This window comes from Diplodia corticola, assembly GCF_001883845.1.
Source record: "Diplodia corticola strain CBS 112549 chromosome Unknown scaffold89, whole genome shotgun sequence".
Lineage (NCBI taxonomy): Eukaryota > Fungi > Ascomycota > Dothideomycetes > Botryosphaeriales > Botryosphaeriaceae > Diplodia > Diplodia corticola.
Genome location: NW_017971568.1, coordinates 39,831 through 54,590, shown reverse-complemented (window position 1 = coordinate 54,590; position 14,760 = coordinate 39,831). Strand labels below are relative to the sequence as shown.

The window sequence follows — 14,760 nt, the reverse complement described above, 5'->3', positions numbered from 1 at the left end:
TCCGCTTCGCGCCGCTAGCTATCCTCCGCTAACACGCGCCTCAACCATCCAGGCGATTACTGCGATGTGTACCTCACGCACGACTCGATGAGCGTGCGCAAGGCCCACAACAGCGGCCGTAACCATCTGCGCAACGTCGTCGAGTACTACCAGCAGATTGGCCACGAGAAGGCCCAGAGCGTCATCGACTCCATCACCTCCTCATACGCTGCCGAGGGTCAAGCAAACCCCATGCTGCAGCACGCCGCCCTAGGCGGTCTCGGTGGCTTCGGTCCTCCCCCGCCTTTCGGTTTTCCTGGTACGTCCCCGACCTGCTCGGCGTTATACTAGTGGGGAAGAGAGGGCAGCATGATGCTGATGCGACAGGATGACCACAGGCGGCATGCCTCCTCCTCCATTCGGCATGCCAGGCGCCCCCGGAGCACGTAAGTCTCACGAACACCGCCATCCCCGCGGCACCTGCCACGCAACATTTCTTCTAACCACACACACGCACGACACCACAGCCCCCGCCGGCCGCGGCATGCCCAACATGCCACCGAACTTCGCCATCCCGCCCCCCGGCGCCGCCGGCGCTCCCCCGCCAGGCGCTCCCGGCTCGCTCCCCTTCCCGCCGCCCTTCCCACCCGCCGGCGGCGTCGTGCCGCCCGGTGCGTCGGGCTCGCCGCCCGCCGGCCTGCCGTTCCCGCCGCCCGGCATGCCTCCGCCCGGCATGCCTCCGAACTTTGCGTTTCCGCCGCCCGCCGGCATGGCGCCTGCCTCAGGGGCCAGTCCCATCCCTCCGCCCGGCGCATTCCAGCCGCCTCCTGGCATGGGTCCGCCGCCTGGCACCGGTGGCCCGCCTGGCGCTTGAAGTCGAGAGGTCTGAAGAGGAGCTCGGGAAGCGATTGGTTGGATTGGTGGTGTTCTATGGCGTTTTTGTTCGAAATGGATGGGATGGGGGAGTGGGGTTCACATCAAAAGCGATAAGTCAAAGACATGAGCATCTCTCACGCTTGGCTAGGCCCAAGCCGAAAGTAGGTCATCGGGATTCTGCGTAATCAGAGTATGAGCATCAGCCCTACTGTCGACCTGACAGACGGGCATCTGAGGGTGTTGCGAAAAAGATGAGTTTCCGTGTTAAGTATACCATTCTCCTTGTGTGAACTGCGTTGGCAGCAGAGAAGCTTTACCGACGCTTTTCAGTGAGTTGCGGCCACACGCTGGGGTCTATCTACTAGCTTCTCATACCGATCAATCAAACTATTGAGCAAATCGACCTCACTATATCACGAAGTATCCCCATCAGTCAAGGCAAGGGAAGATGACATTATGTGAACATATAAAACACTTCCACCCATCGATCCACCCCTCCTCTCCGCACCGCCAGCATCAAGCAGCGGTGCGGTGGGGTGTTTAGTGTTCCGCCTCACTACGGCACCATGCCCCATGCCCCTCGTTCTTCGCTCCTACCACACGCGGCACGGCAGCAGAACAACAATCACGCATCGCACCGCCATCCAGTACCGTGCGCACGAAATGCCAACAATAATGCTCCCTCGCCCAGCCGCGGAAGCAGCGCGTCACGCAAACGGCGCCACCGGCGTCGTCGCCGCCGCCGCTGCGGCTGAGGATCGGTATGTAGGTCATCTTTCTCCTTTTACACTGCTTTCGTCGGGGTTTCGGTTTCGTTTCTTCCTTGCTTTGCGGGTTTCGGTTCGTGCGCTCGTATGGTGTGAGAGAAAGGCTTGTTGAGAGAGGTGGTTAGTAGTTGACTCGCAGGAGATGGGTGGTGAACTGAGGTTTTTATACTTGTTGGAGCATACAAAGGAGCGCTTGTCAGCTGCGAGGTGGGGGTTTTTCGTGCGAGGGGCGTGTGACTCCTCGTGCTTTGATGGGGGGAGGGGTGTCGTGGCGGGGCTACGTGGTTCGTGTCGAGGGCAGTGCAAACGGGGGTTTGGGCATGCGGGAGGGGCTTTTCTTTGAGGCGCACGGTGGGGTCGTGAGGTGGTGCTGTGGTGGATGAGGTGTGCGTCATATCTGGTGCGATTCGGGGGAGACTATGGTGTTTTGGGATCGGCTTCTGATGATTTTCTTCGGCGCTGCGCTGTCGTATCTGCTACGGGATTCTTTAGGGTGCTTGAATAGGGAGATCGAACCGGCTGGAGGAATGGAGGAGACGATGTTGCAGATGAACGGGTAACTCGGAGTGCCACATCTAGTGCACGCCGAAGCGGTGTTGCGCGAGGACACTTCAGCCAAATACGACATCAGTAACAGGTAGGCCTATAAATAATCAGTGTTCAGTCTCTATCTACGTCTCAAAGCAATATTTTGCGCTGGAGGAAATATTAAAGATACCATTTTCGATGGTATACGTCGGCTGTATGGCCTGTGGCTAGCGGTATTCGTACAACCCGCGAACAACATCAAACTCCTCCTAATCACCCCACTCAGCAAGTCTATCCTCCACACGTCTCCGGCTCTCTTACGCGCCATCGATCGGATCACGCGCGGAAACTCTCCTCCTGCCACCTGACCCACACGCTACGCATCTCGTGCACCCGCCCACCCAGCCCTCGCACCACCTACATAAAAACTTCCCTTTACTATCTCCGCTCTTCTAACCAATCTGGCGGGCAGCAGCATCCATCTAACAATATTCCGCAACGTACTGGCCTCCCCCTTCGCCTCTCGGTGGCCTGCCACTCAGCAGCCCAGATCGCCACATTGAACTTACACCACTTGATCTTCACCAAAAAAGCGAACATGCCGCAGACAGCAACTTCTGATTAAACAGTGCATATAATTCGCAACTCAAACAGTAAAATATATATGTTTTGCCAGAGCTTCAATCAAACGCATATATCGATACTCCCTAAACAAGGCTATAAAAAATTTTATGGGAAATTTTTCCTTGCCCTTCGTTTTTCCCGTAGATAAAAGAAAAAATAATAATAATAATATGGTTTTGGGCCACGTTCTGTTGTTTACTCCGTGTGAGGGTATCTGGATCCTGAAAGAAAAGAACAGAGAAAGCAAAAGGCTATAGCTAGAACCATATAGGGAAAAGGAAATTGTTTGTAGTAAACGGGTTGGGAAAAACAGGTTCGCTATAGGACAACCCCCAAAGAGATCTTTCTTAGCGGGCATGAAGAAAACATAGATAAGAAAAAACATGGAGATGCTTGTACAGCGTAGCAACGTGCGCCAAGCAACACGAGAGAGAGAGAGAGAGAGAGAGAGAGAAATCGAGAAAAAAAAAAGGCGAAACGAGGATCCGGACCAGTTACATAAGGAAACAGTAAAAGAAAATTGGCGATGGCCAAACCCTCGGTTCCAGGAGGGGGGAACCATTAACATCATCTCTAGCTTTTCCTTCCATCGCTCAACAAACCACACAGTGGAACTCATTTCTTCTTCTCTTCTCCGATCACAACGTTCGCTCTAGACGCCCTCACCTCATCATCATCTCTTCCAAAACCTCGAAATGCCTCTGCTCTTCTCCTTCTGGCCGGGCTCGATGGGGTTGCCATCCTTTCCGAACTTCACAAACGGAAGCGGCTTCTCGTCCATGGCGGGCGGAGGACCCGAGTTCTTGAGGAAGTCCGCCATCTCGCTCAATCCGCCGCGCTCCTCGCTCTCTCCCATGCGCGCGCCCCTCGCGCCCGTCTGACGCAGCGTGTTGCTGCGCTTGGCCATGCCGCTGCCGAAACTGCCGTTCGACGCGGAGGTGCCGAGTCGAGAATTGCCGCCGGAGACGTCGGCGGTGTGGTGGGACGCGGGGATGCCGACGCCCCCGCCAGGGTTGCTGGAGGTGTTGCCGTGCGACGAAGCGGCGCGGACGCCGTTTGCGGATGCCGCGGTGGCGGAGCCGCCGCCCTTGATGGCCTTGAGGGTGGATTCGGACAGGACGAAGGGCTGCACGGGAGCCTCGGCCGCTGCTCTGGTGGGCGGCTCGCTCGCGAAAAAGTCTGCCAGTTCCGACGTCGCCGTCTTGGCCTTTTGCTGGGGAGCAGAAGATTCCGGGGCCGTGCTGTTCTCGCTCGCGAGGCCGCTTGGTGGTGTGGACACGGGTCCACCGGTGCTGCCCGGCAGCGCGGTGAGCTCGTCGTCAACCTCGTCAAAGTCGTCGCCAAACTGCTCCTCAAACTCTTCCTCGAGCTCATCGTCGTCCGGGATGGCGTAAGGATCGAACCTCTTCTTCGGTCGGTTTTTGGTAACCGCTGGCCCGTCGGGGAAGCCGCCACTCAAGAACGAAGGGTCATTGTCGTAAGCGGGCTGACCCATGTTTTGCTTCGATAGCAATGCGCTGCGGGAGTTGGATGTGGTCTGGGAATGAACGGAAGGTGCGACGCCACTGTTCGAGTAGAGCTCCATCTGTTCCGAATCCATCGTGTCACGGAATGGGGCCACAGTACGGGGAATGCGGTGGTCAGAACCAGGCGGGCCTTGGCGTATCAAATCAATGAGGTCGTTGTCGACGTGCACAGGACCAGCCGGACTACGGGCCTCCAGCTTCCTTCGGGTTGCGAGGGAAAGAGACGAGCCTTCGCTAAAGGAGTTTTTGCCGGATCGAGAGCTAGTGCGAGAGCGAGAGTTGGTCTTGGACAAGAGTGCCCTGGCGCCCGTGGGAGTGGTGGTGGCAGGGCTGTTGTCTGCGCTACGCGAGAAGGAAGTGTCGAGGGGGACTACGTTCTTGTCGTTGCTGGAAGGAGTGGTTGAGATGAGGAAGTCGCGCAAGTCGAAGGTCGGGTCGGTCTGCACTCTCGGCTCTCGGGGCATATACTTATTGCGCGTGTAGATGTTTCCAACTTGATTAATAGGGGTCGGCCGTGAAGCCTTCGCCTCCTTCGCAGAATCGTCGGAAATTGTGCTCTTCCCTTGCTTGCTGCTGACAGATCCCCGCGAAGAGGAGTTGGAGCGCTGCAACTGTTGGCTCGAGCCCGATCCGCTGTGGGGCCCACGTGGGAACACTGAAACCTGAGCGGCAGCTGCAGATCTCGCGTGCGTAGCCTGGTCGCGGGCCTCAGCCTCGGCTCTGGCTTTCCTCTCGCGCTCCTTACTCACCTCGCGCATCCTTTCAGGAGTGAGCGTATAGTAAACAGTGTCGGCTTGCGCAATAGCTGCGTCAAAGTCTCGCGCACGGTCGTCTTCCGATTTCCTCGAATTACCGGCCGGCCGCCGGGTGGCCCCGGCAGTGGGAATGCTGGACTCAGAGCCGCGTGACGTATGAAGAATCGACGTCCCGGCAGACGAGATCGAAGACACGCGCTGCAGGCCCGCGCGCTCCACGCCAAACTCGGCCGCCGTGGCTCTGCCTCTGAGACTGTCGTGGGATCGTCGCGAGGTGGAGCTGTCCCGAGTCTGCGTGGAGAGTGCCGAAATCGACGGTGGTCCCTGAGGCACCGTCTGCGACGCTTGAGTAGAGACAGTCTGCGAGCGAAGCGCTCTGCTGACACGGTTGTTGGCGCCGCTGTCCGTGTCTCTGGTCCATTCCATAGAAGGTGTCTGCTTCAACTTGGATTCCTCGTTCACGGGCCCCGATGGGAAGGGCTCTTTTGACGCGTCCTTGGGCACTGGCTCCCTGGTGGGCAGCGCTTCGGTGGAAGGACTGACATGATTCTTTGCGGGCGGGGGGAACACGGACAGGCGATTAGCGGGCCGCTTCTCTCTGGGGACTGCGTCATCGATCCCCGCAGGAAGGGGCGACGGAGGCCCAGACTTGGCAACGTCCGTCGTCATCGCTAGCCCAGGAACGTCACTCGATGTTGTTGGCTTAACAGACTTGTCCTCTCTGCTTCCCTTAGCTGCCGAATTCGCCTTGAACGGCTTCGGCTTGATTTCGACTTTGTTCTCGACGCGCTGCTTATTGGCACGGTTCGAATCTGGACTCGATTAGCACAGGAAAAAAGACGATCACATCGCGGCTGGCATGAACACACCCGTTGGCTTTGCATTGGCAAGTATGTCCCTTCCAAGCTGCAGCGGCTTTGGAGAACGATCCCTCAATATACTCCGGCGGTTAAGTGGAGGCGCAGATGGCGGCGACGCAGCTCCAGGAAGGGATCCGGTCTCTGCGATGATCGACGACACTTCCTCGCGGTCCCTTTCATCGAACGATTCTTTCACCTCGGCAGTCTGATCCTTCTCCGTGGAGTTTTGCGTCTGATTCGCTTCGGCGATTTGCTCGCCTTCAGCGATATAATCCTCACGCTGATTGAAGGATTCTGCGGGCGTCTGGAAAGGCGGTGTACCACCAAGCGTTTCTTCACTGGTCACCGACGCGTGCCGTTCGGCCAACTGCTTGAGCGTAGGCATCGAGCTGGAACGCGAACGAATCAGGTGACGGCCTGACCCTGGAGCAGCGAGCCAACTCATCGGGCGCTGCTTCTTATTCTTTCGTGGTGGAGTCGCGCTCTCGTCCACCTCCTCGTAAGTCTCAGCGAGACCGGGGACTTCGATTTCGTCGACGTCGTTCTTCCCCATAGGAAGAGGAATGTTCGACGCAATGTCGCGTTCGGAGTACTCCACTTCAGGCACTTCCGCAAGCGCAGCCGCACTGGGAGCATCGTGTGCGTTTCCAGTGCTGTACCTACGTTGGCCGTTGAAAGAAAAGGAGCTGCTGAAGAGCGACGAGCGCCCAGTTGCAGTGATGGGCGTAGTCGGTGCACGGTTGGTCTTCTTCCATGTCCGCCACAGGCGGCCGAGTGCCGAGTTCAGTGCAACCTTCTCCATGTCGAAGTCATGGACGATGGTGCGCTCCAGTTCTTCCAGCTCAGTCTCGTTGGTCACTGATGTTTGGGTGGCCCTCCTCCGCTTGGTGCGCACACGTTTGAACGCAGCTTGGCCAGCCACAATGAGGGTCTGCTCAGCAATGTATTCGATGACAGAGGTGAGGAAGATGGCTGCGGCCCAGGAGACCAGGCCGGCGTCCCTGGCTTCCTCATCCTCCGCGTACACTTCATCTTCTTCGAGGAAACGCTCCTCATCCTCGTCTTCCAGCTCGCCTAGCCGGGTGTAGACCATTATACGCAAACGCGTGCGCTTGAACACAGCTTCCAGGTTCCACTTCACATCGTTACCACTTGGGAGCTCCTCCTCGTCATCGTCGCCCGCCAGAAGACCAGAGAGCTCTTCATCTGCGGCCTTCATGGCCTCGCGTGCCAGTCTCGGCTTCAGGACTTCCTGCACGGCCGGCCTAATCGTTGTCAGGGAGCGCGAGCGGCCAGTGGCCAGGACTGAGAAGAGGAGCGAGTCGAGGAAGCCATTGAGCAGGCCAAGGGCTACCTCGGAGCACAGCGCGCTCTCGGCGGGCACATTGTCGGCCTCCTCGGGGGTCAATTGGTCGAGCAGGGTGGCATTCTGGTGGTCTGTGACGATCTGCGACGCGGCAGAGACGGCGACGTAGGCGGGCGGTGGCTGGAAGGCAGCAGACGGGACGTAAACGGCAGCGATTGTGCTTGTGGAACCGGCGGTCGACTGGCGATCGCTGCTGATGCTCGGCGCGCGACTCGAGCGCGGCGAGTTCAGAGCGCCGTCGTCCTGCTGTCTGGGCAGGCGATGCATTCCGCGGGTGGTGGAGGAATGCGGCGCACTCTCGTCTGGGCGGATTGGAGTATTTCGCTTTCGGAGGCGGCGCAAGACAGCAGTGGGCGGCTCAAATGCCGACAGGGCTGGGGGTGTCGGCTCTCACTGGTGGCGGTCGCACAGGTGCCTGTGAGATCTCTCTTTGCGAACAGGCGAACAGGGGCCGAGCGAGGGCGGAACGAGCGTGACGAAGCGAGCGACGAGGGCGGAGAATTTGTGCGGTCGGCTAGGCTCGCATGGCTCTGGGAAGGGGGCGCGCCGCAGCTCTAAACTGGCAGCGTGCAGGCTGCTGCTCGTGTCGCTTCAGGCGCAGGAGAAGCGGACTTGGGGGGGACAAGGTCGGGCCTCTGCTCAAGGACTCAGGGCTGGCTCAGGGCTCGAGGGGGATGCTGCCGGCCGCTCCCCGCGTCGATCGGTATCCCGGACGGCACAAGCAGGCGGTCCGAGCGGCGCGGTGGGTCGTCGCAGGCCGTCGCAATCAGGGCAAGGCGCAGGGACAAGAATGCAGCACGCGCGCCGGAACAAGGCGCGCAACAGGCGGGTAGGTACCAGAAGCTATCAGGCACACGGTAGGCGACGGCGATGGCAGACAGCGGTGCGGCGATGCGCGATGCGGCGATGCAACGACACCGCGAGCTCTGCGATACCTCCTGAGCGTGCGGCGGGCAGCCTGGGCCAGAAGTAGCGGCGGCAGCTAGGCGTAGTAACTTCACCTAGCTCGGGTCATTATCACAGCTCATACCATGGGCGCGGCGGACGGACAGCCGGCGCAGGCCCTGAGTGCGGCACAGCAGCAGGCCCCATCAACCCGCGACACGGGCACGACTGCTGAAACCGCAGCTGCATGGCATATCGTGCCCAACCGACCAGCGCCCCCGCCTGGCCCGCTTGCCGACACAAAGACGACGACCACGATGGCCCAGAAGGCGGCTGGCTGGCGCACACAAGCGGAACCGAGGGCGCAGCCGGGCTAACGAATGGCGTCGCGCAAGGTCCAGCGCCCGTTTGCATCTCATTCGCGCGCGAACGCTGGGCCCACGGCCCTCCCTCCAGCGAGCGCCCGGATCGACGGTTCGGGAGATCTGCCACCTGCGCAGGCGAATGAAACTGCTGGTGTCCGCCTCTGTGCTGCGCGCAACGACGCCCGCCTGCGTCAGGGAACAGCCTGCCGACCGTCGTGCTGACCACCACCGACCGCGAGAAGCGCCTCTTTCTTCAACACCCGGCCGCCACCCACGTCGCGCCTGCTGCTGGCCACGCCATCCGCCTCCAGCGCAAAAAAGCGATCGACAGCGTTCGCCAAGAAGCTGCCGAGGAGCACGCTCCGCGCCCCTCGAGCGAGTCAGTCATTAGGCCCGTCTCTGTGCTTCCCACGTGGCGGGACGGCTGTCAAGGCCAGCCTGCCGGAGATTCCTTCGCGCTTTCGCGGCCTGTTTTTGCTTTTTTTTCCTGACCCTGCAAGATGGCGACCCCCAAGTGAAGCAAGCCACAGGCGTCAAGCCTACCAGCTTCCTCCCCACGTGGTTTCCCGCGCGGCGCCAGAATCCTGTGTGATAGACACACGAGCCGCGCGTGAGCCGCGCCGAGAAAGCCACTATCGGCCTTAGCGGGACGACCGACGACTGTCTTTGCTGCCAGCTCGCAGCTCGCACTCTCTCCCGGTCGAATTAATGGACCGATTCGCCCCTCTCTCGTCCCGGTGTTGTGGTGAAAAGAAAGGGACGACGAGAACCGACACTCTTGGTCCGACTGCCCGCCTGGCTGAGGGGAAAAAAAAAAAACACGTCTGCGGCGGCGCTCTCTGCTGCCCGCGTGCCTCGGGATGCATGAACTGAAACACGCACGCTTTGCCTGCTGTATATTATTACGGGCGGGCGTGGAGACACATGGGACGCACAAGCACAAGTCAACGGCTGGCGAAGTTGACCAACACGAACGCCTTCCCCATCCGCCCCAGGCGCCCCCGCTTTCAGAGCCCATCCTTTCTCCAAATGCGTCTCCGCTCCGTGGGTAAAGCCGTCGTCGTCGGTTATGAAGGAACGAGCTTTGCTTTTCTTGGCCGAAAGGATTGCTCATCACCGCGTGCTACGACTGGTACTACTAGCTGATCGGTGCCGCTCGAGAGCTGTCGTTCTGTCGCTCGTAGGTATGTATGTACCGGTAGTTGCTGGCGGTAGCGATTACGACCATGTTTGGCCACACCATGGCGACGAGCTACCACGTCATGTCGCGTTTCGCGGTATCAGCCGTGGACATCGTTCTGTGCTCCTCGGCTAGTGCCTCGCTCGGCGGTGAGCGGGAAAAAAAATGCGGCATGGGAGAGGTGCACATTCCCACAGATGACGACTGAACGGCAACAGCCGAACCCAAAATCGAAATTCCGGCGCTTCATTGGGCCGTCGTCGAAAGCATTGTCAGGGCGAGAATGTCATGCAATGCGGAGTACCTAGTGTAACAGGGTATGTATGGGGCCCCCCCTGTTCCCTAAATCTCCGTCGTGCGTGCTTGGTGGGGGCGAGAATGTTCGCCGGAGATGGTCGAGCGAGGGGGAAGAGGAAGAAAAAAAAAAAAGGCTTGGTCGCACTTCGCGCGCGGTAGCATCAGCATCGTCGAGATTGCCTTCCGACCCGGTGTCGGGATAAAATAGATGATTGAAGAGTAGCGGCCTGCTCATACGCACCAGCCTCCCGAAGAGATCTGCACCGTCATCCGAACCCGGTTGGCTTTGGTTCTTCTTACTGGTGAACTGCGCCGGAATGATGTTGGATCTCTCTCACTCTCTCTTTTCCTCTCCCGGCTTCCTGGATTGGCTACACCGCATCAAATGCCACACGACAGGCACCGTCCGCAATGCTACCCAGTGCGACGTAGAGAGGCACCGAAAAGAATTACAGAAAAAAATATCAAAGCGCGTTGATGTGTCGAAGAACGGCCGCGCCTCGAGCACGCAACACCAACGCTGCCGTCCGACGTCAACCAGCAGTCGCCATTGGTCAGGGAGTACAGCCTTCCCCTTGCTCCCAGCTTCCGGGCCTCTCGTGCCATTTTTCGGCAGCCGGCTGGGTTGCACGCGCGCGAGATCGGAGAATCCCGGTTGTGCTGCCGGCCCTGTTCCATCTTCTAACGTCCGCGAGGATCGTATTGTCGCCGGTGGAGTAGTAGCGCACTATCGGAAGGAGGAATGCGTGGTTGGTTCGTGCTGGTGGCTTTGTTTCTAGTTTGCACCTGTCGTCTTTGCCAATGCCGGCGTCTATCTTTGCTGGTGGATTCAGCACTTGTTCGTGAACTCCGCCAGTTGAGCTCCATCTTTCGCGTAAGGGACTCCGGAGCTGTGGTGCAGGCTGTAGTAAGGCATCATGAGAGAAATTGTATGGGTGGACCATCGCCTTCTTTCTCGCCGGGGTAAACAATTTAACGAGGGAATTTCTAGAAACGGCGGTTTGTAGAGATGTGTAGCCCGAAGCATATAATGACGGCCCCTTCTTTGTTGTTTCTTATTGATGCCACTGGCTCTTCTTTTGCACGTCGGTGCTAGCCCTTTTCACTCGATTCTCCCACTTTCTTTTCTCCCTAAACCATACAAAGATATTTTGGCCTCATACGAAAGTGAAAAACGCAGCAAGTCGATTCATAAGGAATAGCAGACAAGCGCAGAATATATACGAAGTTGCTGTCGTCTGGATTAATGCGAGCGAACAACCTCCATTAAGTAACCGTTGCATAGGACTAGGCATGCCTATTTGAACATTCGTTAGTAAGTAAGAAGTCCTCTTGCAAGAAGTGTTTCGCAAAGTATACTGCTGCGGTAAAGACCTGAATAGGCGAAATTGAGAGATCAATACTTGATAGCCTAGTCTAGAAGCTATAGCGCATTGCCGGTTTTTATTTCAACTAACATTACTTTCTGTGTTCTTAATCAAGTCTAATTCCTCCATGATTCTCGTTAATCAAAGCTCTTTGATTTTGATTTGACACTCTACTAAGGGAGTATGGTATCTCACTACTTTAAAAAAATTTCAAACGTCATCTTATGTAATTACTCGTATTTATCATCATATTATTTTCTCTCAACACCACGATCATGATCTACTTTACTTCGTCGAAGGTGACGGAGTGTTTGGCAATGCCTCCGGTTTAAGCCTTACGCCCAACCTTTTTTCCCATGAGTTTCCCGAAAACCCAGTGGTGGTGGGATCGGATTCCCTGTCGTTACCGCTCAAAGCGTTGAGATATGCGATTGCGGAGTCCGGTGGTTGAAGAGTCGCCTAACGTTATTATGCCCGGTAGGTCTCGGCTCGATACTTATAGCCGGAGTCCCACGTGAAGACGCGATGGGTATGCGCGTGCCTTCATGCTACGATCGATCCCTGCTATTGTCTCTCTGAGGTGGCGAGGGATTCGAGTGTCGGAGGCCTTGTGGTGGCGGCAGCTCTTGGGAGTGGTTTATGAAATTTGTGTGACTTTCATAGTACGCTGTTTAAAAAAGTTGAGGAAGGCGCTGCTTTCAATTTTGAAGTTTACCAGAAGAGAATGAGCGACAGACTTTATTGAAAGATAGCACAAGTGAGCTCAGATCTTATAACACGGAAGTAATTCCCTGAGCGTTGCCTTCTTCACAAACCGCATCAACACGACTATATTCAAGATCATGAATCCATTCAGGGAAATGAAAAGCTCTGTAAAGTTCACTTATATCATTGTACAATTGAGGCATTCCAGATGCCCTCAACGCTATGCATCCGAAAAAAGAAAGAAAGAAAAAAGAACGCAAACCGCTATGCTCCATACAACTCACCCTCCAACACCAAAATCCCCTACAATGAAAAAAAAAGATACGCAAAGAAGTACAACACACAATCCACACACAAACCGATCTATTCCAACCTCGATCCTTCCTCTCCCCCCTCCCCCCATCACCTTCCCACCTCCACCCCCCGCCCACCAGCCTCCCTCCTCTCCCTCACCCTCCTCAACTCCTCCCACCCCCCCTCACTCACCCCCGCAAATGGCCGCCAACCGTTTCCCCCACCACCACCGCCGCCGCCGCCGATCCCCTCCCCCCCATACGAATACGCCGACATGGCCGAATACGCCGACGACGACCCCGTCGACCACGTCGCCGTCGAATCGACCGAGCCCCTCCGCTCACAAAGGCCCGACGCCTCCGCCGCCGCCGCCGAGTCGTCGTCCTCCCCGGCATCCCGCCCTCCCGCCCGCCGCACGCATTCCGCACACTCGCCCGCTTCGTCGGCGGCGCCGAGGTGGAAGGGGTAGTCGCAGGGGATGGTGACGGATACGGCTGTGGTGGTGGCGGAAGAAGAAGAGACGGCGGAGGCGGTGGTGGTGATATTGGTGGATGTGGATGCAGTGATTCGTGACGCCGAGCGCTCGACGACGACGATGGGGACGCGGTGCGCGCGCACGCACGGCTCGCCGACGAGGCGGGGGCGTGGCGCCCAGTGCGCGCAGGCGTGGTGGAAGACGGGTTGGAGTTGGCACATGGTGGCGGGCCTGGGTGGGGTGGGATGGCGGGTGGGGGGGTTCGAGGCGGCGCTGCGGCGCGGCGGCGCGGCGGCGCGGCGGCGCGCTGGTTGGTGGGTGGGAGGAGGTGGTGGGTTTGCTTGGGGTGGAGGAGGGGGGGCTGTGAGTGGTGGTGGTGGTCGTGTTGGTGGTGGTATGGTGGTGAGGGTTGAGGGGTGGTTTTGGTGGTTGACTTTTCGGACGAAATGACATGCGTGTGGACGAGCGAATGTCACTTGCTGTGCGGACTCTCTGTTCTTTCTGATCTCTCTTGGCTTGGCTTTATGGGAGGCGCTGCTGTTTCAAGAGGAGGTGTCCTTGAACTATGCAGTGCGTGAGATCGAGAGGGAAGTGAACAGAGAGCCAGATGGAGTTGAGGAAGAGTGAAACAGCGTAAAAGCATTGCGAATTGTTGGAACATGATTGGTTTTGAGTCTTGTGGAGAGGACGCGTGAGGCATTGTACAGCGCGTGTAGGGGACGTTGTTCGGCTGGCCTAACGGTGTTAAGACTCGAGCAGTTGAAGCAATCGTGCACGGTACCATGAAACGGTCGGTGGGCTGTGAACAAACAATGCTTTTGTCAAGGTATCTGACACGTGTGGTCTCTTTATCTTCGTCATATGAGCTCTGTATTTGATATGGGAAACTACACCGTCAGTGAACAATGCGTGGAAAGTGCACAGACTGTAAGTAAAGAACATAGTAGTACTTCTCGGAAGCGGGAGGAGGGCCGATGCAAGCAGACAAATGCTGTAGGTCATAGCAAGCTACAAGGTTTAGGATTTGTAGTGCAAACATGTTATCATAAGTAGGAAGCCCGAGAAGATGCTACACGGTTCGACAATTGTCATTTTCCTGGCGGTTTGCAGTTGATCGGGTCTGAAATCTCTCTATCAAGCTCAGCGAATACATCGATTACGAGATGCTGTAATTCGAAATACTTCAAGGTGAAGGCAAAGAGAAAACAAAGAAAAAGACGTAACTTTTGGTTCATTCTGTTGAGCACCGTTGAATATGCCTTTTACCAAAGTTTCAACATAATAATAGCATTGTCACTTGCGCAACAGATGCACGTGAAGAGATGGGAGGTAGTTTCTGGGCCAGACACTTCGAAACACAAGCGTGGTTGGTCTTACTCACCCGCCTCGACGGGCATGAGAGACACAACTCGAGGAGCCAGTGCTAATTTGACGGTCGAGCCATGACTGATAGACAGTTGATGCGCTGGAAAGGGTCTAAGGGTGCAGCCCAGACCACAAAGATCGAATCCAATACAAGGTGGATCGTCGCCGTTGCCCAGAGCTGAGGTCCATATAAGCTCGTGCTTACCACAATAGGACCAATAAGCGAGTCAACAGGCGCAGAGGGGAGGCAATTCTCTAGTGGCCGCGCCAGGCCAAAAGAGCGGGAACAGATCTGGGCCCAAGGGGTCCCGAGCCATATACGGAAGAAGGCGGGTAACGACTCCAGTCCCCACCCGGGGCTCCGAGTCCGGATGGCTCCACCCGGGGTCGGTGCGCTCCAGGGCTGACTGGCTCGAGGTGGGCGTTTCGGAGTGACAGAGAAGGCCAGGGTCAGTGAGACAACCGCACTGTCTGATCCCGTCTGAAACGGCGCCACAGAGCCCGTTGACATGAACGAAGATGTCTCAACGCCCGCCGTTCCCGTTC

General features: G+C 57.4%; 3 protein-coding genes across 3 annotated transcripts; 1 reads left to right on the top strand and 2 right to left on the bottom strand.

The window, feature by feature from the left end:
* Window positions 1-87: 87 nt before the first annotated feature.
* BKCO1_8900019 (u1 small nuclear ribonucleoprotein c) lies at window positions 88-853 on the top strand (the record flags this gene model as incomplete). Its single annotated transcript, XM_020279697.1, has 3 exons — window positions 88-298; window positions 378-425; window positions 507-853. The coding sequence occupies 3 exons, from the start codon at window positions 88-90 to the stop codon at window positions 851-853; spliced, it is 606 nt and encodes a 201-aa protein (XP_020125424.1).
* A 2,594-nt stretch (window positions 854-3,447) lies between these two features.
* BKCO1_8900018 (uncharacterized protein) lies at window positions 3,448-7,548 on the bottom strand (the record flags this gene model as incomplete). Its single annotated transcript, XM_020279696.1, has 2 exons — window positions 3,448-5,867; window positions 5,925-7,548. 2 exons carry the CDS (start codon window positions 7,546-7,548, stop codon window positions 3,448-3,450), a joined length of 4,044 nt encoding a protein of 1,347 aa, XP_020125425.1.
* A 4,934-nt stretch (window positions 7,549-12,482) lies between these two features.
* Window positions 12,483-13,070, bottom strand: BKCO1_8900017 (uncharacterized protein; the record flags this gene model as incomplete). Its single annotated transcript, XM_020279695.1, has 1 exon — window positions 12,483-13,070. One exon carries the CDS (start codon window positions 13,068-13,070, stop codon window positions 12,483-12,485), a length of 588 nt encoding a protein of 195 aa, XP_020125449.1.
* Between the last annotated feature and the right edge of the window lie 1,690 nt (window positions 13,071-14,760).